This window comes from Equus quagga, chromosome 7 (genome assembly GCF_021613505.1).
Source record: "Equus quagga isolate Etosha38 chromosome 7, UCLA_HA_Equagga_1.0, whole genome shotgun sequence".
NCBI classification, from domain to species: domain Eukaryota; kingdom Metazoa; phylum Chordata; class Mammalia; order Perissodactyla; family Equidae; genus Equus; species Equus quagga.
In genome coordinates this window covers 3876423-3901331 of record NC_060273.1, presented here as the reverse complement: position 1 = coordinate 3901331, position 24909 = coordinate 3876423, and the positions used below count along the sequence as shown (strand labels likewise).

Genomic DNA, 24909 nt, shown 5'->3' with positions numbered 1-24909 from the left:
ACAAATTCTAGAACTTGGGCACCTTTGTGAAAGATGCAAAGCAGCATATCTGGTACACTATCATCTATGTAAAAAGAGAGGACATGGGGCTGGCCTGGTGGCATAGTGGTTAAGTTCACACGCTCTGCTTCAGTGGCCCCAGGTTTCGCTGGTTCAGATCCAGGGGACGGATCTACACACCACTCATCAGGCCATGCTGTGGTGGCATCCCACATAGAAGAACTAGAAGGACTTACAACTAGAAATATCCAACTTTGTTACTAGGGTTTTGGGGAGAAAAAAAAAGAGAGCGAGGAAGATTGGCCACAGATGTTAGCTCAGGGCCAATCTTCCTCACCAAAAAAGCATTAAAAAAAAGAACATTATTGATAAAGCAGTAAAAAGTCATTAATTTAAAAAAAAATAATAAAATAAAAAAAGAGGACAATAACTGGATAGATAAGCAGATGTGTCTGCTGTATAAATTATTTTTGGAAGAACACACAATAAACTGGTAACACTGATTGCTACAGAAGCGATGTGGATGAATGGGAAGGAGCAAGACTTTCCACTGTATACTCCTTTGTACTTTTTGAATTGTGAACAAGGGGCATGTATTACCTATTCAAAACATAGATTAAAATATTGAAAAACAAAATAAAATCTCACTTGGCTATCCAGAGCACACAGGCGTGCTGAGCTTTCTAAAGGCTACCTCCTGGCTGCACCAAGCATGCTGCGCTGTGCAGGTCTTCACAGTGTTTGTGGTGGCTATGGCTGCCTTCCAAGCCTGGATTCCCACAGGCCCCTTAGGTGAGGGCAAGGGGGTACACAGAACCCTAAAGCTAAAAGTGACTCGGGAAGCCACCTGGCTCTGTCACTGCCAGCAGCTGACTGCTTAATCTGGTTCTAGAGATGCTGGTCCTCACCCCAGCACATAGGAGCATGTCAGACGCTACATGCCAACCCCCAAAGGGGGGTATCAAGGCATGGCCAGTAGATCACAGTGGGCCAGAAGGCTGGTCCCAAACGTCAAGACAAGATATGCTGGTACACTCATGAGATCAGCACAAGGAAAAGAAAGGCCTTTTGCAGTCTAAAAGACCTGTGTTTTAGTCTCATGTACATCACATACCGGCTTGTGTGGGCTTGGCTGTATGTCATAACCTCACTGAGCCTCTTGCCATGAAGAGTAAATGACGTAACACAAGCAAAGCTTTTATCAAGGTCTGATCTCAGTAATTGCTCCATAAAGGCTACCTTGAGAATTTCTAGGGGGCAGGCCTGTGGCATAGTGGTTAAGTTTAGCACGCTCCACTTTGGCAGACCCAGGCACAGACCTACATCCCTCGTTGGCAGCCATGCTGTGGCAGCCACCCACATGCAAAATAGAGGAAGACTGGCAAAGATATTAGCTCAGGGTGAATCTTCCTCAAGCAAAAAGAAGAAGATTGGCAACTGATATTAGCTCAGGGTGAATATTCCTCAGCAAGAAAAAGAAAAAAAGAATTCTGGTTTTAAATTGCAGTTTTACCTGATCTTTTTATTTCCACACCTAAAAACTTCAATAGTTCCCAACTCTCTCTTAAATTAAGTCTCTGGGACTTGCTAAGGGCCTCAAACATCCCATTAATTTGGCCCAAGCCTCCATCTTTCCAATCTTCTCTCACTCTTGCATTAGGTAGCTCACCCTGCAGCTCAAAAGAGACATGCTATTCAGGATTCCCAAGCCAGGATCTCTGCTTCCTACCCCCATGCCTTTGCTCATTCCATTACAACCCAGTAATAAAAAGACAACTCAAAAAATGGGCAAAGGACCTGAATACATATATAACAAATGGCCAGTGAGCAAACGAAAAGATGCTCAACATTGTTAGCCACGACAGAAAAGCAAATCAAAACCACAGTGAGATCCCACTCCACACCCACTAGGGTGGCTAGAATCAAAAAGACAGGTAACAGCAAGTGCTGGGGAGGATGTGGGGAAACCAGAACCCTTACACACTGCTCAGGGGACACAAAATGGTGTAGCTGATTTGGAAAACACTCTGGCATTTCTTCAAACAATTAAATATAGAGTTACCACAACCCAGCAATTCCACTCCTAGGTATATGTATATACCCAAGAAAAATGAAAACATAAGTCTACACAAAACTTATACATAGGGGCCGGCCCTGTGGCCAAGTGGTTAAGTTCACGCGCTCTGCTTCAGTGGCCCGGGGTTTCACCAGTTCGAATCCTGGGCGCGGACATGGCACAGCTCATCAGGCCATGCTGAGGTGTCGTCCCACATGCCACAACTAGAAGGACCCACAACTAAAAATACACAACTATGTATCAGGGGGACTTTGGGGAGAAAAAGGAAAAATAAAATCTTTAAAAAAAAACTTATACATAGGTATTCATAGCAGCACTACTCATAATAGCAAAAAAGTGGAAACAATCTAAATATCTATCAACTGATGAACGGAAAAATAAAATGTGGTCTATCCATGTAATGAAATATTATTTGACCAATAAAAGGAATGAAACCCTGATATATGCTACAACATGCATAAACCGTGAAAACATTATTCTAAAGTGAAAGAAGTAAGACACAAAGGCCATATATATTATGATTTCATTTCTATGAAATGTCTAAAATAGGCAAATCTATAGAGACAGAAAGTAGGTTAGCAACTGCAAGGGCAGGGAAGAGAGGAGAATAGGAAATAAGTTCTAATGGGTGCTGGGTCTCTTTTTGAGGTGTTGAAAATGTTCTCAAATTGATTGTGGTGATGGTTGTACAACTGTGTGAATACACTAAAAACCAGTGAATTGTACGCTTTAAAAAAAGGTAAGAAGAGGGAATAATCATCCAAGCCACAGGCTATTAGTCTGGTCTCCATCAGTAGATGGTTCACAAATATGGGGCTGGGATAAAGGTTTTGCTTGCCCACAAACACACACACAAAAAATCAATAATCTTGTAGTAAATTTTTCATAAAGGTAATTTACTTTTGTATTTAACTTATAACTTATTCAAAGACCTCTTCTTTACTCTGATAGTATGGCTTTCCTATCTTTATAGTGTTAAGATGCTCCTTCTCTTATCAATGACATTAATAGTCTGTACTTATTACTTTTAACATCTATATTAGGCAAAACACAAAGGCTGGAAATCCCACTTTGGTGCCCCCAGTTTTTTTATTTTATTTTATTTTATTATTTGTGTGTGTGTGAGAGGAAGATTAGCCCTGAGCTAACTGCTGCCAATCCTCCTCTTTTTGCTGAGGAAGACTGGCCCTGAGCTAACATCCGTGCCCATCTTCCTCTACTTCATATGTAGGACGCCTACCACAGCATGGCTTGCCAAGCATTGCCATGTTCACACCCGGGATCTGAACCGGCGAACCCCAGGCCACTGAAGTGGAACGTGCGAACTTAACCCCTGCACCACCAGGCCAGCCCGTATTTTAGTTTTTATTTTGTTGATCAGAGCAAAAGTCTGGGAACCACTGGTCTAGATAACTCACATGCCACTTCACCAATTAGCCAAATACATTCAGGATATGACAAGAATGTCACACCCTCTGAGTTAAGAAATAATTCTAAGTCCAGAAACTTTTATCTGAATGCAAAGAACACTACCTAAAACTCAGACCAGTGTACCTACTGATTCAGAAGGTACAGAATAAATTTAAGGACAAAACAGCTCTGGAAAAAGACTTTTTTAAAAATCTCTGGTTCTGACTCTCTCCTTTTTTCCGAAGTATTAACCAGTACGATGTTATGCGCTGAGAAACACAGTCCAGCAGAGCCCATCTTTATCATATCATTCTATACTGTCAGCTGCGTGTGTCGTATGCACCTGGGCAGATACACCGCACTGATCAGGATCAGACTAGATGGAAAGGATTTCTTTCACAATCTTGTCTATAAAATCTGGCTTCCATACAGACCTGGTAATAGGCTTTCTTGATTTCCTTCTGGCTGGCATTTCGGGGCACTCCTAATATCTGGTAATAATCCTCTTTGGCCAAAGAGGCACTCGTGTGGAAGGAGGCAGTACAAACAAAAGGGTAACTTTTTACACCTAAAAAAGAAAAAAGGAAAGAAAATCACTCTGGGAACATACTCAACAAAAAGAAATGGTGTGTAAACAACTGGCCAGGATCTACCTGTGAGGAAGCAAACGGGTCACAGCTTTAGGGCCTGTTCTCCGCCAGGCCCACAGGAGACGAAACTCAGCGCACTTCAAAACCCGCTAAAGCCACTTCAGATGAAGAGCACAAAACAACGTCCGAGCACTGGGCGGGGCAGATTCTGCGGGATTACACTACAGCTGAAGCCTCAGAATACCGCCACAGGTACTGCTCCCGAGATGAGGGCTGCACCTGGAGATGATTCAAAAGGGACTTTGCTCCCCTGTTACACTGCCGAGCACCCGCCATGTGCAGGTATTTTCATATGCTTTGTCTCTAATGCTTAACAACTCCCCTGGTTCTCTCCCTCTACCATGCAACCTTGGATGTCTGCTTACAGGGTGGTTCTCAGAGTGTGGTCCCTGGGACCAGCAGCATCATCAGCTTGTTGGAGATGCAAATTTCCAGGCCCCATCCCAGACTTCAGTCAGAATCTCTAGAGGTCAGGTACAGCAGGCTGTGTTTAACAAGCCCTCCAATTGATGATTCTGTCAAACACTTAAGTTTGGGAACCACTACACAGTCATGTGCTGCATAACGACATTTCAGTCAAAGAGGGACTGCATATATGACTGTGGTCCCATAAGATTAATACCATCTAGCCTAGGTGTGTAGTGGGCTATCCCAACTAGGTTTGTGTAAGTGTACTCTGTGATGTTTGCACAACAAAGAAATCGCCTAACAGCACATTCTCTGAACGTATCCCTGTCGTTAAGCGACACACGACTGTAAATTGTTCTTAGTCTTAGAGTCACAGATCTCTCAGACAATCTGATAAAAGCGTTGACCCCTCCCCTAGAAAAATACACATATATACACACACAAGGTTAAAAGGCCCTGTGCCAGAACCTCTGTTTACCCCAGAGCAGACAACCTGAAAGGAACCAAAGCATGAGGCAGGCAGCCACATGCCCTGCCCTCCTTTCAGGTCTCTTGCATCAGCAACTAGGAGGAGAGGCCAACAGACACATCTCCTCAACTGCCCTGTGCCCGAGGTAGAAAGCTAACCTGGACTGGCCTGTCACAAAGTGAAGGGGGAGGCTGCTGTACAACCTCGAGTCCTGCCTCCTAACCCCCAGCCAGAGTACGACAACTGGAAGATGAGGAGAGCGGGGCTGGGTGCAAAAGGGGGCCAAGAAAAGGCAGAAGGGAGAGCGGGGTCAAGAAAGAGAACAAGGATCACGAGGCAGCTCCAGGTTTTGCGTTCATCTGCAGAGGAGAAGCTTCCATGTTCACCATTCATTCAATACTTACAAATATTCACCATTCATTCATGCAGCAAATATTCACTGAGTATCTGCTGGGCACTGGGCTACACGTCAGGGATACGACAGCCAACCATTCAAAGGCACTGCCCTCCTGGAGCTGACATTTATTCAAAATCTTACCACCGTATTAGGCACTGAGGATACAAGATGAATAAAAAGTCAAGGCCAATGCCCTCAAGGAGCTTACAGTCCTGCAGGGGAGTGTGGGAGGCAGCGTGGGAAGAGATATTAGCACAGAAGAACGTGCAGAGTAAGAATACACAAGAGTCCTCTAACCACGGCTTCTAAGCTCCGCACTGCCGATGACGGGATTGGTGTGGGGGGGGCATGAGGGACATGGACAGACGACTGTCCTATTATAGACTGAATTGTGCCCCTTCCCCCCATTTATATGTTGAAGTCCTAACCCCCAGCGCCTCAAAATGTGACTAATGTGACTGTATTGGAGACAGGGTCTTTAAAGATGACCTTGACAAAACACTGATCTTGGACTTCTAGTTTCCAGAACTAGAAAATAATAAAGAAAAACTAAATTTCTGTTGTTTAAGCCACCAGTCTGTGGCACTTTGTTACAGCAGCCCTGGCAAACTAACACACCTCTGTACTGTAGGATGCCTTGCAGCACTCCTGGTCAACCAGAGGTCAATAGCACTCCCCTGCCTCCCACTAACTGACAACCAGAAACATCTCCAGACATTACCAAACGTCCCCGAGAGGGTAAAATCACCCCCAGTTGAGAACCACTGATGACCCAATCTAAGAAGTTCACGGAAAGTCTTCTATGGGACCTGCTGTTAAACTGCAGAAATTAGCTAGGCTAGGAAGGACTTTGAATCCGGCCAGGTTCACACGCGGAGTCCTGGAATTATTTGTGACAGCACCTCCTTTCACTTTCAAAAGTGCCCCATTTGGCTGATACAACATATGGTCATCTTTGGTTTGGAGGGAGTGGTTCACGGGAAAGTTCTGGTGCATTTAGGAACTGCAGATACTATGATGTAACTAGAGACTCTGTGGTGGTGGCAGTGACGGAGGGGTGGTTAGAGATGATGATTAATCAGGCCTAGGAATAAGTAGAAGGGCCTCTGAGCTATGCTAAGGAGTCATGATTTTATCCTGAGGGCAATAGGGAGCCACTGCAAGTGGTAAACAGAGAGGAAACAGGAAAGAAACAGGGAGGTGATTGGGTTTGCATGAGAAATAGCTCTCAACTAACAAGAACTGAGAGACTACTTAAAATTAATCTGAGCACAAAAGACAACCAAGGATGTTGAGAATATCCAGGAAGGGGGCGAGATAAGGGATAATCAGACAGGAGAATGAGTAGGTCTGGTTGGGATAATTAAAATCAGAACCAGGAAGTAAATCTCTATTTTTGGTATCCCTAGTACTGGTTTTCTGTTGCTGCACCCTAGATGTCCTGGAACATGAGAAGCAGACAGTGTGGCAGTGGTAGGGTTAGGAGACAACTGCTGCCTTCCCTTGGTCAGATTTGAGGAAAATACTAGAGCTATTTTCCCAGTGCTCCTGTACTCAAGCCTCCTTCACTCAGGAGCGAGAGGTCACCCTGGTCCCATCCTGCATCTCCCTCCCCACTCCTTCCAACCTAGAAGGCGGAGGTGGGTCATGGCAAAGGCTCTGGCAGCTGCAGCTTCAACATCACGAGCAGAGAATTTTGCCTTGAGTTAGAATGGGAGACAGTAATGTGCAAAACTCCATGTGGATAAAGACAAATCGCTTAACTATTACAAGTTGGATGACTTCTGACATTACCCAAAGGCATTGATGATTAGCAATAATTAGAAAGAGTTCCTTTAATAGACAAATTTTTCCCCAAGATATGACCAATAAATGTCTTGCCCTTTTTAGAACAACCCAGAACAGGATTAGCCTCCAAATTGTTATAAAAACAGCCACCCCACTGGTTGCGCAGGAGTTAAGTTCATGCATTCCGCTTTGGCGGCTTGGGGTTCGTCAGTTCGGATCCCAGGTGCAGACCTATGCACTGCTTATCAACATGCTGTGGCAGGCATCCCTCATATAAAGTAGAGGAAGATGGGCACAGATGTTAGCTCGGGGCCAGTCTTCCTCAGCAAAAGGAGGAGGATTGGCGGTGGAGGTTAGCTCAGGGCTAATCTTCCTCAAAAAAAAAAAAGAATGGCCAACCCAGTGTCAAATAGCTGCCTTCTTTCTGCTCTTGGGAGAAAAGTCAGATTTAAAGTGTTTTTTTATATCATCTCATTGTACTACTAGATTTGAGATGAGACCGCAGACCAAGGCTTGGGAGCTGAGTTAATGACTTTAGATGTGATAACAGAGTGTACCTTGAAGGATGCCATGTCTCATGTGTGTTCATCACCTGATATGAAACATGCACATGTGGGCTATGGGCTCACTTGGGGAAAACAGCTGACTGCAGTTCCTTAGTAAGAGCCACATACAAGGTTCAGTACTTAGTGCTTGTCTCTGTCTGTCTCTCTCTTACATACTCAATTATCAAAAATGCTCCCCAAACTTCTACAAATGTAATTCCTAGTTACCTATGGAATTAATATTTGAACAAAGAGATGCAGCCAAATTCTACTTAAAACAACCCTGACACCAGAAAATGTTAGCAAAACCTAAAAACAACGCCTTTTGATCATATTGAGAAATATAGCACGACATCACTCCAAATAATCCTCAGGAAACCTGGACAGACTCCTGCTCCATCCATGAGGAAATAAAGGCGGCAGGAATAGAATAAAAAAATGGGCTCACTTGATCCAAACCATATCCAATCTCAAAGATCTCTGCTGTATCCCCAGAACCTAGCACCGGGGCTGGCAAATGATAGGCCCTCAATAATTACCTGTGAATGAGAGCACACATTTTCAGAGTTAAGAGAGGCTCAAAGGAATTAAATAATTCATCCAGGTCACACACAATCTACTGGAGGACAGTCTGTTCACTGTACAAAGTGATCGCAATTACTAAGACTTTAATGACAACGTTACAAAACTGGACCCCAACAGGAAATTATCTTGTGTAAAGTATCTTGCCAAGGCCCTTTAATTAATCATCTTCTAAGTTTACAGATAGCTTAAATATCATTTACACAAATTCCAGGAGACAAAAATAACTAGTACAATTCAGGCACACAGTTGTTCAGGTTCCTTCTTTCTTCTTGCACTGTAACGGAAGTCACCCAACACACAGCATGAGAAGCCACCATGGCTAAGCAATTGAACGTTTAATATATATTAATTCAACATCACCACCCGCAATCAGGGAAGCAGCAGGTTATGAATCAAGGCTCTAGCACTTTTTAGTTTTGTGACAGTCTACACGTTGTTTAACAACTAGGCCTCAGTTTCTTTATCTATAAAATGGAATAACAACAGTGTCTGTCACATGGAAATGATCCATGCCTGGCACAGTTAAGTGCTCAAGAAGAAGTAGAAGTTTGCATTCTTATTACAATTACCAACTTAAGAACTTCTAAGAGAGACCGCTAAGTGTGCCCTTCGATTTACACCACGTGGTGGAAGGAGAGGAAGCTATGAAAGGACAGCTCTGGGTTTGAGACAACTCTCCTTATCTAACTTTATGACCTTGGGCGAGTCAATTCCTCCGCTAGAACTTCAAATCACCATTCTTTGAACTGGGGATGACGATCCCCACCTTGCAGGGTTGTTGTTTCCATCCAGTGAGATTAGGCACAAAGTGGCCAGCAGCACAGCAGGTGCTCACCGGACGGCCGTTACCTCTTTGCCTCCGCTACAAGATAGAAGGTGGAGGGATGGGAAAGGAACAGGGCAAGGGAGCAGCGGCAGGCTGGAAAGAGGCCTCCAGTAATGTTGACAGAGAGGTGAAGGTTCACGGCCTACGGGCGTTTCATCCCCGCCGCCGGGGACACCAACAGCTCCCTCTCGTTCACCGCTTCCGAGTAGCCGCTTGGGCCTATCTCCCTCCTGCTTGCCTGTCTCCACAAGCAATTCCGCATACAGGTCGGAAGATACCTCCACCCGCTAGCCTCGTGGCCGGAGCGAAGCCAGTCACTCCCTTCCAGACCCTGGAGCCCCAACCCGGGCGCTGGAGCCTGCCCTCACCTGTGAGGCTGACACCCGGTCTCAATGTCAGCAGCGCCCCGGGGCCGCGAGCTCCCAGGGAAGGCAGGAAGGTGGTGACGCTCAGCTTGCGGCCCAGCGACGCCCCAACCACGCCCGCCCTGGGCGGCCGGGCCCCTCTCCCCGCAGCCGCCGGCAGCCGCGGGGTCCCCACGGCCACCAGCAACCAGCGTGGGGAGCACCGCGCCGCCATCTTGGCCCGGGGACACTGCGCCTGCGCCGCCCGGCTCAAGGAGGCCTCGCGAGGACAACGCGTGTGCGCAGCGCCGGTGGGACCGGGGGCGGAGTCCGTTACGCACGCACGCAGAGTTGCAATCGTTGCGCATGCGCACCCGCACATGCATCCAACGCGCCTTCCTAGCAGAGGATGCCACAATGAGGTTTGGTCTGGACAGTCCTGTCAGGTAGACTTGCTCTGGAGAACCTCGTCATTCTGTGCTTGACAACCAAGACTGCTCCTTATCTGTGTAAGGATGTGGTTAAGTGTAGCTGAATGTAACTAGTTGGAGAGTCCCGGCAAGGGGCGGAACTACAAATCCCGGCGTGCAGTGTGGCTGTCAGTCGCGCAGATCCCGGCATGCAGTGCGCGGTTTCCTTCCTCCTGATCCAAGACTTAGCATCTTCTCGCGTCAGTCTTACTCATCCAGTGTCGGCGTGAGCGGCACGAGTCTGTGCCCTACTGCCAAAGCCTGGCCTCGGGCTCACTTTCTCGCTGGCTGATTCCCTATGAGCAGGACTCTGATCGTTCAGCTCTCCTGTATGCGTGTTAGCCCTTTCCAAACCTGTAGTGAACTTGCCGGTTGCGAAAGGAGAATCGAGCTACCCCAAAACGGATGTAATAAATGTTGCGAGCACCTACTCTAGAATATCGCACGTTCTAGAATATCAGGGATACAACGATGAATGGCATACCGTCCCTCCTCTGGAGGAGCACACGGGGAGTCGAGGGAGACAGGCTTCTTGGCAACTAACATAACGCGATGAATGCTATTGTAGGTATGAACGGTGTTACAGGCACACAGGTGAAGGGGTTTCTCAAACAGGTTGGGGATTGGGGTGCCCGGTAGCATTCGAGTTGGATTTTGATGGAAAGTGCGTCAGGGAAGGGTAGAGGGAAAGAGTATTCCAAGAAGAGTATTCCAAGTAGCAAGAACTTCAAAAGCACCTGTCCAGAGATGTGAACGTGCTTCCTTAGGGTGTGTGACTGCGATGAGGCTGGAAAGGTAAACCTGGCCTGGTAAGTGTTGCAAAGGAGTTTCAACTGCAGACTCCCACCACCGTCACCCCACACAATAGGAAGAGAACCTGAGGGTTCATGGATAGGTTTAAGACGATCTGTGCTCCTTGCTCCTCCCCTCACTCCTGGGGAGATATCCATAGCTTTCATCAATCAAATTCTCCACAGGCTCTGAGATCAAAAGAAGGTTAGAAAGCATGGGCCCAGTGCAGAATAGTTAGGAGGCTACCGTAAACTGCAAGGAACAGTTGAGAGTTTGGAGTGGGGAATGTGGAGGACTGAAGTGATCAAGGGACATTTTAGAGAAACCAGGTGGTCATGGGGTGGAAAGTGGGGAAAGGAGTTCATTTAATATATTCAACCAATATTTAAGTGTCTCCAGCATAGTGGTTAAGACTGTGGGCTCTGGAGTCAGACTGCCTGGAATTGAATCCCAGCTCTGCCACTTACCAGCTGTGTGTCCTTGGGCACGCACTTCAATTCTCTGTGCCTCAGTTTCCTTTCTCTAAAACAGGGACATAACAGTAATTACCTCAAAGGATCATCTGAGGAGTGAGTGGCATAATCCATGTAAAGGCTTCCTACAGTACTTGGCACATGGTAACGCTCAATATATGCTAGTTCTCTGTGCCAGGCTCTGTGCTAAGCACTGACAGTACACAGAACTCAGACACAGTTACCACCTGCAGGGAACCCAAAACCTGGGAGGAAAGGAGGGGAGGGTACTAGTTAAGAAGTACAACTTTCAGGAATAAAAGCTGAGGACAAGAGCCGAAGGGACTTTCATTTACTACCTCAGAGTGAGTTAGGAACTGGAGGAGGGCTCACTAATATGAAAACTTGGTCAGCTTTGTAACTTCCTCATTTTTTGGTCTTTGTTTCCACCCATCTACGGCCTATGGTAATTAACAGTAAAAATCCTCCACAATGAAAGGGGGAGTGTGTTCTTCTTTTAGGGGATAGCAGGAAGGCTGATTGTTGGGGACTCCATATTTCCTCTTATGAAGCAGAGAACCCCAAGGGAATGGAGTGGGTGATGGTGGCTACTAAAGAAGAGAAAAACAGGTCCTTGAGAAGAACACGGAAGTCACCAGAAAGACTCCCTGATGAGAGCAGCCGAGGCCTGTGTGTGGTTTCTTTCACTGCTAGTCACTGCAGAGAAGCAGAAGATGATACAATTACTAAACATGGGTTAGTTACAAAGCTTGTGAAATTGTCCCAGTCGTGGTTCCTGAATCACCTTGATTTGATAGTTGCTGGGGGACAACGAATATACTTTTTTATGTTCCCCCAACTACTGGTGATACCAAGCTAAAAAACCCAGGAAAGGAGCAAGTTTGGGGATAAAGATAGTGAGTTACTGTTACTTGGACTTATCACACTGGAGATGTCTGTGGGACGAATTTCAGGCAGTCGGTGGCTATGGAGAGATCTGAACACTTGAGCTGTGCTAAGAACAGTCTCTTTACAGTTCACAAAGAATGTTCTCATGTTTTATATTTTGAGACACTCACAACCCTGTGAGGCAGATATGGCAAAGACTACTCCCATTTTTACAAATGAATGCCACCCCCCCACCCCCGCCGCAAAGCAACAACAAAATAAACTCTAAAAGATGAAAAGACTTGTCCCAGGTCACACAGCTAGTGAGTACGTGAACAAAGATCAAAGCCCAGGTCTTAACCAAACCAGGGCTCTTTTCTTCAAACCTTTGTGATAAATAGCTCCCAGTCAGGCAGCCCTTGGTAGTTTACAAAGTACTTTCTCGTGCTGAATTTTCGTTTGCTTCTCACAACAAAAGGGAGGCAGGGCAAGTATTTATTACCACGGCCACCTACAGACTGTTTCACTGCCTTCCAAGGACTTCAGCTGTCACAGGACACAAATGGATCCGTCTCAGGCTTGGTGCCAAAAACTGCGATGAGCACACAGGCCACACCGACCCACGTTCCCAGGCAGAATATGTCATGTACCTCCCCTGCCTCTTCTTCAGCGTAAAGCCAAAACTTTCAGTTTTAAGGAGAAACAAATGTTACTTGCAAACACAAGTTTCTAAAGCATCCCCCACTCTGCACTTTTCATTTTGCTGTTCCACTGGGCCCTTTCCTGCTCTCCTGAAGGGGTGAGAGCTAAGAGGGAGTTTAACTACTGTCCTCCAACGTGCTGGGCTGAAGGCAAAGGGAGACAAGAGGGTCTAATCCGTGCTTTCCCGTGGACCCTGACACTGACCATCCGAGGTACAAAGGGACTGGCCAAGTCCGTGGCTATGCAATGGGATGGCTGCTGCCCTCCCCATGTATGTGAAGAGCCTTTCCAGGGAGGGCAGAAGGCCCTGAGCCAATCTCTTCAAAGGCAATAAAAGCTAGCTCACAATTTCTCTAGTTGTAGCAATTCCCTTCCTGTCCAAGGGAGTATGGAATGATTCCAAGGGGCTGTGGAACGTGGGACCCAGATGTTCCCAGGCATGCCATCTGCAAACTTAACTGCTGCGCCACCAGGCTGGCCCTAAGAAATTTGTTGTTGGCACTTAAGCTGGCCTCATCCTTCCCTCTCTTGCCAAAATTCTGATTTATGGAAACCACTGACTTCAGAGAAAATTAAGGGAACATCCTATTGGAAACTTCTTTTCTCTGGCATGGCAGTTGAAAATAAGGATGCAGCCTAAGGCTCTTTAACGCTTTTGTGTGGGTTTTTTGCCCTCTTCTCCCTGCCGGTCTCTTTTCTTTCTGCTAATGACCCTTCCTTCAGTTACATGAAGTGTTTTGAGTTTTCTAGAATGAGGACTTCACTACAATGGACTCCCAAACCACTATGCCATGGGGCCAGCCCCACTATTTTTAATTCTTGAAGAACTGCCAGACTGTTTTTCATAGTGGCTGTACCATTTTACATTCCCACCAATAGTGCCCAAAGGTTCCAATAACTACGTCCTCACCAACACTTGTTCTTTTCTTTTCTTTTTTTTGATAGTAGCCATCCTATTGGGTACGAGGTGGTATCTCACTGTAGTTTTGATTTGTATTTCCGTGATGATTAGTGATGCTGAGCATCTTTTCATGTGCTTATTGGCCATTTGTATATCTTCTTTGGAGCAGTGTCTATTCAAGTCCTTTGCCTGTTTTAAATTAGGTGGGGTTTTTTATTGTTGTTGAGTTTCAGGAGTTCTTCATAGGTTCTGGATATTAATCCTTATCAGATATATGATTTGAAAATATTTTCTCCCATCCCGTGGGTTGCCTTTTTACTCTGTGGATAGTGTCTTTTCGTGCACAAATTTAAAAATTTTTCCTGAAGCCTAGTTTGTCTATTTTTTTTTCTCTGGACCTTTGGTGTCATATCCAAAAAATCACTGCCAAATGCAATGTCATGAAGTTTTTGCTCATGTTTTTTTCTAAGAGTTTTATAGTTTTAGATGTATAGCTGGTTTATATTTGGACCATAATACATAATGTCTGAATATCCCCTAACTAGAAAGTTATTAGTCGAATACTGTTGATGCAAATAGGCATTACTGTGTACTGTGGAATTAACCACATAACCAACAGTAACTAAAGGATGGTACTGCACTATTAGTAATTGTAATTTTAAAAGCAATATCTGATGTGGAGGTCCCTCAAAAATTAAAAATAGAGGGGCCGGCCTGGTGGCACAGAGGTTAAGTTCGCATTCTGCTTCTCGGAGGCCCAGGTTTGGCCAGTTCGGATCCCTGGTGCGGACATGGCACCGCTTGGCAAAAGCCATGCTGTGGTAGGTGTCCCACGTGTAAAGTAGAGGAAGATGGGGACAGATGTTAGCTCAGGGCCAGTCTTCCTCAGCAAAAAAAGGACAATTGGCAGCAGTTAGCTCAGGGCTAATCTTCCTCAAAAAAAAAAAAAATTAAAAATAGAACTACCATATGATCCAGCAATAACACTTCTGGGTATATATACAAAAGAATTGAAAGCAGGGTCATGAAGAGATATTTCCACACCCAAGTTTTTAGCAGGATTATTCACAATAGCCAAGAGGTGGGAGAACCCAAATGTCTATTGGTAGACGAATGGATAAACAAAATGTGGTATGTACATACAATAGAATATTATAGTCTTAAAAAGGATGGGAATGCTGTCACATGTTACAACATGGAGGAATCTTGAGGACACTGTGCTAAGTAAAATAAGCCAGTCACAAAAAGACAAATAATATATGATTCCACTTATATGAGGTATCTAAAGCAGTCACACTCACAGAAACAGAAAGTAGAATGGTGGTTACCAGGGAAGAGTCGGCAATGGGAAGCTGTTGTTTAAATGGGTGTAGAGTTTCAGTTTTGCATGAAAAAGTTCTGGATATCTGTTGCACAACACTATGAATGTCTTTAACTACTGAACTGTACACTTTAAAAGGTTCAATTTTATGTCTTTTAACCACAATTTAAAAAAAGCAATATCTGCAGAAATTGAACACCACAACCAACTCAAGACAGCACTGCTGGTGCCTTTTCCAGAGCTGCTGGGGTTGCAAAACCTGAAGCGTCTGTGGCATGAGAAAGCTGAACTCAGCGGCTGCCAGACTGCTTAGAATTCCAAATCCCCGGCCTCAGTCAACTCTACTGACATACTATTTTTAGTTTATGGAGATCAAAGTCACTTTTAACTCAGTAGGATACTAGTAAATGGCCTTTTCGTCCTCACAGTTTACCTGTGATAACTGAGAAAAAAAACAAAAAACTCGCATTTTGGGGTCCCTTTGTGGCCATCGCCTGGCCAAGCTTTCAGATTCACTCTTGGGCAGCGTACCTCGGGTGAGCCTGTTCTCTGCAGCAGGCAGGGTGCGGTAGGGCAATTTTCCGACCAATCATTCGCATTCCTCAGATCAAAGTCCCTTTTCCAGACATGCCTGAGCAGGTGTTATGTCTGTCCTCAAGCAGAAAGCATATTCTGGAATCACGGAGTCAATTTTCAAAGCGAAGAGAAACGCTGGTGCAATGAGTGGCCCCAGGTGGAATGAACCTGCCCCCTTTCTTCCTGAGTTGCCCGGGACTGAGCAAGCAGCGCCGATTGGGCACCTTTGCTATTTCAGGGATTCCCCTTTGTCCTCATCTTACGCCCTTCCGCTTATCTGTAAATGATACACTGATCTCTTTCGAGGAGTCCTGCCCCACTGCGGCGCCAAGGCCTGCAGCCAAGACATGCCCTAATAAGGGGATGCTGAGGCCCCATCCCTCCCGCCGAGTGCACCTGGCCTGAGCAGGGTGGGTGGGCTGCAGGCTTTAGAGGAAGGTATCCCCGGACAGGGGTTTGCATCAGCTCTGGGCTCCCCTTCCCCTGCTGCCACACACTATCTGTGTGACAGGGGCCAGGGGCTCCTCTCTGCCTGGGCCCGTTCCCTGTCTCTGAAATAGAGCCAGTTCATTCCTGCCCCGTCTCCTCCCCAAGAGGGCGCGTCCCGCACACTAGAAAGCCTCCGGGGGCAAATCCGTGTACACAAAATCGCGGTTGTAGCCCCCAGGCCCCAAGCACTCACCGCGGGGCGGGGGGCAGACAGCGCGCAGCACGTGACTTCCCCACCCGCGCCACCCGCCCCCGGCATCGGGGCGTGGCCTCGGGGGGCGACCGAGCGGCGATTGGCCAGAGGGCAGGGCCGGCGGCGCGGGCGCGGCGGGAGAGGCGCTGGGGGCGTGGCCCGGCGGGCAGGAGCAGCCTGCGATTGGCCAGGGCGTGTCGGGGCGTGGCCGCGGGCGGCGGGCGGCGGGCTGCGGGTGGGGCCGGAGGTGGCGGGAGGCACGGCTGGTCGCCTTGCACCTGAGAGCCGACGCCTGGGTCTTCGCAGCTGCGACCGCCGCCGTTCCTGCCGCCATGAACCGCTTCAGGGTGTCCAAGTTCCGACACACGGAGGCCCGGCCGCCCCGCCGCGAGGTGAGCCCGACCCGCCGGCGCCCCTCGCCCGGCGGCCGCCCCCCCGGCTCGCCGGGCTCCGCATGAGGACCCTCGAGCCCGCCGGCCCCGGGGCGCCCCCTTCAGGCCCGAGCCCGGCGTCCAGGCGCCCTGTCCCGGCCCGGCGGGCAGAGTCCGGCGCTCAAGGGACGCTCGCTGGCCGCTCCGTGAGCCCCGCCGTCCGTGGCCCGCCCGCCTCGCCTCGGGACCCCCGGGACGGCGCAGCCCGTCCGGCCGGGGCCAAGGCCTGAGGCCTGCGAGGCTGCCTGCCTTCCCGGCTTCCGGTCGGCCTCGCCGGGGAGCCGCGGCTCCTCCTCCCTGCCGCCCCGATCGCCCCTGCCCGGGGATGGGGTGTGGGAGACATGCCCTCTCTGCGTGGCCTCGGCGAATGCGGCGTGTCAGCTGCAGAGAGGGAGCCCCTGGGCCAGAGGCGTGCCCCTCTCTCGGGTTTCCGCCGGCGCTTCCTCCTCTCGCGGCTGGCGCAAGCTCTTCCTTACTCGGTGATGCTACCAGGGGCTGGGTGGGGCCTGGGGAGGCTTGAGCAGGTGGTGCCCAGAGGAAGAGCTGAGCCAGGTGCCGCGTGTCGTCTCAGACCCCCGGAAGGGCAGCTCACCTGATGAGGGCTGTGCTTCAGAGATGATGCCAGCTGTGGTCTGCCACTCCCCGTGTTATTTAGAAGGCCTGGGAGTGTCCTCCAATAATTAAGCCTAGGAAGTGACCTCCAGTGACTCTATCAGGGGCCAAGGCACAGCAGGACAGCCTGGGCCAGAAGCCTCGTTTTCATCTTCTGGGCAGTATTTCCTCGGCACCTCCCAGGTGCTGTTCCCAGCTGCTAGAACCACTACGGTGAACACGGCAGCGTTTTCCTTCCTCTGTGCTGCCTACAGTCTCCTGAGGGAGACAGGCAGCAAGCAGACAGGCCTGCAGGGGTACTGCAAGTTTTAATAAGTGCACTGAAAACACACATCAGGGGCTGGGATGGAGATGGAGGTGGACGGTGAGGTGGGAGTTAATCTCAATAGGGTGGTCAGGGAAGGCTGCTGGGAGGAGGTGACATTTAAGCTGAGGCCAGAGGATAAGAAGCAGCCACCCACAGGAAGAGTGGGATGGGAAGAGCCTAGTGGAGGAATGGAAAGTGGGCCAGGGTGGATGGATGGAGGGCAGTGATGGGGATCACACATCATGGTGTCAGATGAGTCCAGAGCCGTCCTGCAGAGCCGGAGGGCCACAGGAAGAAGTTGGGTTATATTGTGAACGCAGTGGGGAGCCATCGAAAGATTGGAAGGGGGCTGAGGGTTGGGGAGAGAGGTGCTCAGCTTTGCATTATTACCATCTCTCTTAGTGCAGCAAGTACTGCTTGGAGGGGTCTGGAGTGTACTTGAGGGGCCCTAGGGCTTGTTCCCAGGTGGGCCGCAGTCCAGCAAGGTAAACAGACAGGCATGGGACCAGGGATTACAGGGAGAGCTTAACACAGTTTATGTTAGAGAGATGCGAGAACAGGTGATCTGTTCTTTTGAAACATATTTCCTGTCACTGTATTTGTACAGTAAACGTGAATCAGGAGGGGAAAATAATGCAAGATGATGAGGTCCTACCCGTGGCAGGTGAACACTGAAACAGAAACTTGGGTGGTGGAGGTGGTTTCCAGGATGTTGTGGGTGGGTGGGCTGGGAAATACTGGTGCTCGATTGTCGGGCAGCAAGGAGGAGTGTTGCTTTGATATCAACAGAGAGAACATTTGGACCTCGTTGATCTTCGTTTCAGAGAAAGTGCTCCTCTGCTCTTCCATGTGTGGGGCTGTTAACATCACGGCCTTTTCATGGGGGTGTGTCGTTCTTCCGTCTATGGGACTTTGTGGAAAGGCTTGATTTTTCCCTCTCTGACCTTGGGTGTTTTCTCCTGGGGCTTGGTGGAGACCCCCGTACTTGGTGGAGGCCTTCAGTAATGCTGAGGAAGTTGAGTCTGTCTTCTGTCTTAGGTGCTTCTTTCTCTACTTCTCTCTCCCCATTTTAACAGAATCAGTTCCCTCCCACACACACACAAACACTGCCCAGTTAGCCTTTTGAGCTTTTTCAGCCTGAGCTCCCTTCTGACAGCCTCCTCACTCATATTAGAGAACTGATTTAATAAGCAAAATTGCCCTCTTTATGACTTAGGTTATCATTTCAAGAACATTTTGTTTTCTAAGGGACTACTTGAGGCAGGACAGGGTTTGATCCAAAGCAATGAATCTCTAATGGTGCAGCTTTAAGGGAGAGTTCCCTGGATCATGCTCTACCCCCAACTTTAGGCATTTGCAGAACCCTGGCCTTCACATTTCCCATTCTTTTTTCCAGGCCTGGATCAGTGACATTCGAGCAGGAACCGCCCCCTCTTGTGGGAACCATATCAAATCCAGCTGCAGCTTGATCGCCTTCAACTCTGACCGTCCAGGTAGAGACGTGGACATGGATTCAGACATTGTCACCCTAGACCGAGTGGGAGAGAAGGGCAGACTCATTGCAGGCTAGAGGTTTGGAGGGGCTTTCGGGGCTCAGAGGTCAGTACCCTGCAGGGCCTTAGACTCCTACAAGCTGGTCCATGTGCAGTAATCAGATCAGTTTTGGTTAGGGCTTGTGTGTATATTTTGTAAAAACCACATTGGCTGTGGTGTCCAAGAGCATGACTAGGAGGGTGGGGAGAGGGCTGTCACCTTTGTTTCCAGCTGTTGCCATATGCTACCCACTCCTTGTCTGGGGGCAGCTGGGGTCGATAGGAACACAAAGATTTGAAAAGCTCCCATATTATTTGGGCCTCCTGGTCACCAGTGATAATTAACTCAGGCCTCAAACTGACTTTGCAAAAATTGGGTACCTTTTTGCTTTGTATAACTAAGAAATCCAGGGGCTTCAGGCAGAGCTGTATCCAGAGGCTCACACATGCTGTTAGCCCTGACCTCTGTCCTGTCCCTTAGCTCTGTGGTCCTCTGGTGATGGCTTCTTTCTCAGATAAAGCTGGGAAAAGTGGTAACTGGTGGCCCAAACTGACCTCTAAGGACCCACAGTGCCAAAAAGAGACAACCACTTTCTCTAGTGTCTTCTGTACATCCAGTGTCATGCAGGCTCTTGTGTGGAGCAAGCACCTAACCTTGACCAATCACTGTGTCTAGAGGGGTGTGATCTTAGGATTGGTGGAGGCTCTGGGAAGGTCCAAGGCTGAGCTTTTGGGCCTCATGTTCCCTGGGTGTCCTGGGCAGGGAGGTAGATGGTCTCCATTAGGCCTGAAGTCAGAGCCCACATGTTTGTTTGACAGGTGTATTGGGCATCGTGCCTCTGGAAGGCCAGGGAGAGGACAAGAGACACGTGACCCACCTGGGCTGCCATTCAGGTGAGTGGGGTTTGGACCCAGGAAGTCTAGAACTTACCCCTTCCTCTCTGGGGCCAAGGATTTATATTCACCTGGTTTTACTGTCCTTTGGCTTGCGACATCCCTTCTGTCATCCTCACTGTGCCTTCTGACAGATGGGGTCCAGATTAGAAGACTGGGTCCTGGTAGAGAATTCTGGCCTGGGCAGAAAGGAGGGGAGCTGGATGCTCCAGGTGGTCCAGCCGGGGGGAGGGGTATGTGCACCAGCCAGCACCAGGCTCCAGGCTGTTGCTGGCTCCCTGTCACTGCGGAGCACTCTGCCCTCTATGGTTCTTAGCTCTGTGTCCTTTCCTGCAACCCAGGAGACTACCTCTCGCCACGGGGCATCCTCCTCAGCCAGGCTGCTTAGGCCCCTCCAAGGAGGGGCTGGCTGGGCTGTAGGGCCAGAGAGGGATCCTCACAAAGAGAGCTTTTGTCTGCCACGGCTGCTTCTGGGGGCGCCTGGCAGCCCGCCTGGCATCCCGCCCACTCTGAGGAACAGTTTGCTCTCCTCGGGCTGCTGCAGCGCTGGCCCGGCTGCCTCCTCTCCTTGTCCAGCTACGGCGGCTGTGGGTCCAGCCCTCTGGCCTGCATTGCTGGCCGCCTGTTTGGCTGCCTTGAGTGAGGGAAGGGGGCTGATTCTTGGTCCCTGGTCTCAGTGTGCGGCTCAGTGTAGGGGTCCAGGTGATGATAATGGTGGTTAATAAGGTTAATAAGGCCCGGTGGTGCAGCATTTAAGTTTGTTCATTCTGCTTCTTGGCGGCCCGGGGTTCGCCAGTTCAGATCCCAGGTGCAGACGTGGCACCGATTGGCACGCCATGCTGTGGTAGGCATCCCACATATAAAGTAGAGGAAGCTGGGCATGGATGTTAGCTCAGAGCCAGTCTTCCTCAGCAAAAAGTGGAGGATTGGCAGCAGTTAGCTCAGGGCTAATCGTCCTCAAAAAAAAATAAATAAGGTAATGGTAATGAAGATTGATGGAGAGCTCCCTATGTGCTAAGCATGTTATCTGCATTTTCTCATCCTTTTTTAAAGCTTTTTACAACAACTTTATTGAGGTATCGTTTACATACCGTTAACTTTATTGTTTTAAGTGAAGAATTTGACTTTTATTAAAGTTATAGGGCTGTGTGTACCACCCTCCAGGTTTAGAACATTTCCCCAAAGATCCCTCGTGCCCCTTTGCAGTTAGTCCGTTTCCACCTCAGGGCCCGCAGCCTCTGGCAACCGTTGGTCTTTCGCCCTCTGTGGCAGGGGTCTGTATACTGCCATTGTGGCCCAGTCTGGCCTGCCGCCTGTCTTTGTAGGGAGTTTGATTGGGACACAGCTATGCCTCTTCCGTGACAGTCGGCCTGTGGCTGTCTTTCCCGGCAACCGCAGCATCGAGTAGCTGTGACAGAGACCTTCTGGCCCTCAAAGCCTGAAACGTTGACTGCTTCCCACCATCCAGGGAATGTTTGCTGCCTCCTGCTCTGTAGGCTGGCCCTTTCTGGACATTTCCCATAAATGGAGTTATACCATACATAGTCTTCGAAGTCTGGCTTCTTTCACGTAGCGTAATGTTTTGAGGTCCATCTGTGTTGTAGCACGCATAAAAAGTCTGCTTTCTCATCCACTCTTACACTTTTTTTTAAGATTTTATTTTTTCCTTTTTCTCCCCAAAGCCCCTTGGTACGTAGTAGTATGTATTTTTTTTAGCTGTGAGTTTTTCTAGTTGTGGCATGGGGGATGCCACCCCAGCATGGCCTGATGAGCAGTGCCATGTCCGTGCCCAGGATCCGAACCGGGGAAACCCCAGGCCTCCGAGGTGGAGCATGCGAACTTAACCATTCGGCCATGGGACCGGCCTCCACTCTCACCTCTTTGGAGTAGGTTTTAAAGATGTTATTTTCCCTTTTTCTCCCCAAAGCCCCCCTGGTACATAGTTGTGTATTTTTAGTTGTGGGTCTTTCTAGTTGTGGCATGTGGGATGCTGCCTCAGCATGGCTTGATGAGCGGTGCCATGTCCACACCCAGGATTCGAACCCATGAAACCCTGGGCCTCTGTAGCAGAGCGCGTGAACTTAACTGCTTGGCCACAGGGCCAGCCCCCCTGAAGTAGATTTTAAAATAACCCATTTTTCACCTAAGAGAACTGAGGCTCAGAGAGATCAGGAACTTACCAACGTTGGCACTGCTGTTGGCAGAGCCAGGATCAGGTCTGTCTGACCCCCATGTTCTTCGACACCATGCTTTTTGCTTCTTGATGCTGTTTACTTTTTGTGGAGCTGCCCCTGAGTAGGTGATGTCTGTGAAGTGGTGAGCCCCTTGTTACTGGAGGGCTCCAAGTAGAAGCTGGACCAGGCTTCTCTTGGCGAGTTGCGACCTCATAGTCGCTCTGACTCTTCAGAGCCTCTCTCTGCAGGCGCAGCCCTGCCAGGAAGCTGCTGTTGGGGTAGCTGAGCTGCAGCTCGCTCAGAACCTGTCCTTGAGGTCTCAGGCGCCATTCTGCCTTCTTAGATGCCAGTGGTGGGGGGACTGTGGTGGGCTGACTGTGGTGGGCTGAGCTCTGCCTGGGGCCCTGCCTTCAGGGCTACCTTCTGCCTCTTGGCTCAGGGCCAAGCAGCCCTTCAGCCCAGCTGCCCTGGGGAGCAGAGGGCTGGGAAGTATTTAGAGAGCATCTGGGCTGTGGGGTGGTGGCTTGGGGCCTGCTCCGATTTGGGAAAGGCCATGTTGGACTGAGGTTGTAGGTTCTAGAACTGGACTGCTAGCCTGAATCTCAGCTTCTCCCCTTCTTAGCTGTGCAGCTCTGGGCAGCTTACTTAACCTCTCTGTTCTGGTGTCCTCATCCTCCAGTTGGGGATGATGCTACAGTGCCATCCTAGGGGTTGTGAGGACTTGGTGAGATAAGTGCACTTAAAGGACACGGGCCTGCTGGCACAGCTGAGTGCTCAGATTGGCCATATTGCTGCTTCTCATTCCCTTGGGAGAGCCAGGCTGCCGCACCTGGCCTGGGCCCTGCCCTGTCCAGGGCAGAGCCTGCAGGGTAGGGTGGCAGGGTTTCTGCGCCTGGAAGTCCCCCCAGCCCCCCTGCATCTGTGATGTCCTAACACGTACCAGCCCTCCACATCCTCCAGGGCCCACCACGCCCCATCCACGAAGCCTGCCCTGACCCCTGATCTTAGGGTCCCCCCTGCGTGCCAGCCGGCCTCTTGCTGTGTCTGCAGAGACGTGTGTGTCTCCCCTTGGAGGTGGTGAGGGTCCGTTAGAGCTGGTGGCGTCTGTCCCGTTTGTGAATCCCTCATGGGCCCAGAGCAGGGGCTGGCTCTTGTGTTCACTCACCTGGGCTGGGCCCTGGAATGGGGCGAGTGTAGGTGTCTGGTAATCCTAGGAGCTCCCTGCCCATTGTCCCGCTGACTTCCCGATGCCGGGCCCTTGGCCACGCTGGGGCTGCAGGGCTCTCAGGGACATATGTCACAGGCAGGGGCCTATGGCTTTTGCTATTATTTCCAGAGGTGTGCTCCCTCTTGGACTTGTCGCCTACTGAGATGTGGGCAGAGGCGTCGCCTCAGAAACCCTGGGCTGTGATTCCTGGCCTCGAGGGGAGATCACTTTGGGATGGAAATGGGACATTCTGGTGGGTTCTCTTGGGACCTGTGTCAGCCTTTGCTCTCCCACAGACCTGGTCATGGACCTGGACTTCTCTCCCTTTGATGACTTCCTCCTGGCCACAGGCTCAGCCGACAGGACGGTGAGCGGAGCTGCTGAAAGAGCTGCTTGATGCCCCTCCCACCTGTAGCTGGGGGCTCAGAAGGCCCCCGGGGCCCTGCTCCCTCCCAGTCCAGTCCCTCCCACTCCCCTCCAGGGCCCTCGGTCCCTCCGGCCCCTCTACAGGCTTTCAGGGCTGGGCTAGCCCGGACTTTCTCAGTTCCTCAACCCACGCTGGCTCCCAGGTGCTCCCGTGCGCTTGCCCAGAGCCGTGGCTGTGACCTGTTGTGTGTTGTGTTTCTTAGCTGCCTAAGGAGAGCAGGGCTGCCGTGGTTTGGGAGGCCCAGAGGAGATAGACCAGAGCCATGGGCTCCCCAACAGTCACGTCTCCCCTGCCAGCCTCTAACCACATACTGTGATCCTGAGCCGGGTTTCCCTCCCTTCCCCAACATAGGGTACCCCTGGGGCAGCGGGACCGCTCCCAGTCCTCGCAGCTCACAGACTGCTCCTTCCCGCAGGTGAAACTGTGGCGGCTGCCAGCCCCTGGCCAGGCGCTGCCCTCAGGGCCTGGGCTGGTACTGGGCCCTGAGGACGTCCAGGTGGAGGTGCTTCAGTTCCACCCCACCGTGGATGGCGTCCTGGTGAGCGCGGCGGGCACGGCTGTGAAGGTCTGGGATGTCGCCAAGCAGCAGCCCCTCACAGGTACGGCCACACTGGCCAACCCCTCCTGGGCAGCCCCCATCTGGACAGCAGTTTCTTTGTTTCTTTGTGGTGACATGAGTTTTCAGTATGTCTCAAAGTTTCACGTGTGTGTAGCGAAACCGTGGTAAGATTCTGGAAGGCTCTTTACAAACACCCCGTCCCTCCCTGCTTCCTGTGGGCATCTGTTTTCATCTCACCCAGCTGTTTTTTCTGATTTTTCCTCTGTATGTTTAAATAATTTCCTTATACTGTTATTTCTTGAGTCGTATGTCATTTCAGTTTTGAAAACAAACTACTAACTGCTGCCCTGGGAGATGAGGATTTTGCTGTCTTATAGCCTCTGCTCCCAGCATGCTTCTCCTCTCATTTTCCCAAGATAGGTTGTCCTAGTCCATTCTGGCTGCCATGTCAAAATGCCATTGACTGGGTGGCTTATAAATGAC

General features: G+C 49.7%; 2 protein-coding genes across 8 annotated transcripts in view; one reads left to right on the top strand and one right to left on the bottom strand.

Annotated features, from left to right (window-relative positions):
* Nucleotides 1-9763, bottom strand: part of DNAJA3 (DnaJ heat shock protein family (Hsp40) member A3) — a 30766-nt gene extending 21003 nt beyond the window's left edge. For 2 of the 3 annotated variants that reach the window (XM_046666932.1, XM_046666933.1), the window contains exons 1-2: nucleotides 9524-9762; nucleotides 3922-4055 (exon numbers count right to left, since the gene is read on the bottom strand). In XM_046666932.1, coding sequence (XP_046522888.1) covers nucleotides 3922-4055; nucleotides 9524-9734 — 345 coding nt within the window. In that variant the 5' untranslated portion in view covers nucleotides 9735-9762. Of the gene's footprint in view, nucleotides 1-3921; nucleotides 4056-9523 lie in introns of all 3 variants that reach the window. The other variant, XM_046666934.1, reaches the window with a different exon arrangement.
* Nucleotides 9764-16511: 6748 nt separating this feature from the next.
* CORO7 (coronin 7) overlaps nucleotides 16512-24909 on the top strand; it is a 67845-nt gene continuing 59447 nt past the window's right edge. For 3 of the 5 annotated variants that reach the window (XM_046667567.1, XM_046667565.1, XM_046667566.1), the window contains exons 1-5: nucleotides 16512-16675; nucleotides 19030-19126; nucleotides 19985-20059; nucleotides 23737-23807; nucleotides 24283-24466. In XM_046667567.1, the coding sequence (XP_046523523.1) occupies nucleotides 16616-16675; nucleotides 19030-19126; nucleotides 19985-20059; nucleotides 23737-23807; nucleotides 24283-24466 (487 nt within the window). In that variant the 5' untranslated portion in view covers nucleotides 16512-16615. The remainder of the gene's footprint in view (nucleotides 16676-19029; nucleotides 19127-19984; nucleotides 20060-23736; nucleotides 23808-24282; nucleotides 24467-24909) is intronic. The other 2 variants (XM_046667569.1, XM_046667568.1) reach the window with 2 other exon arrangements.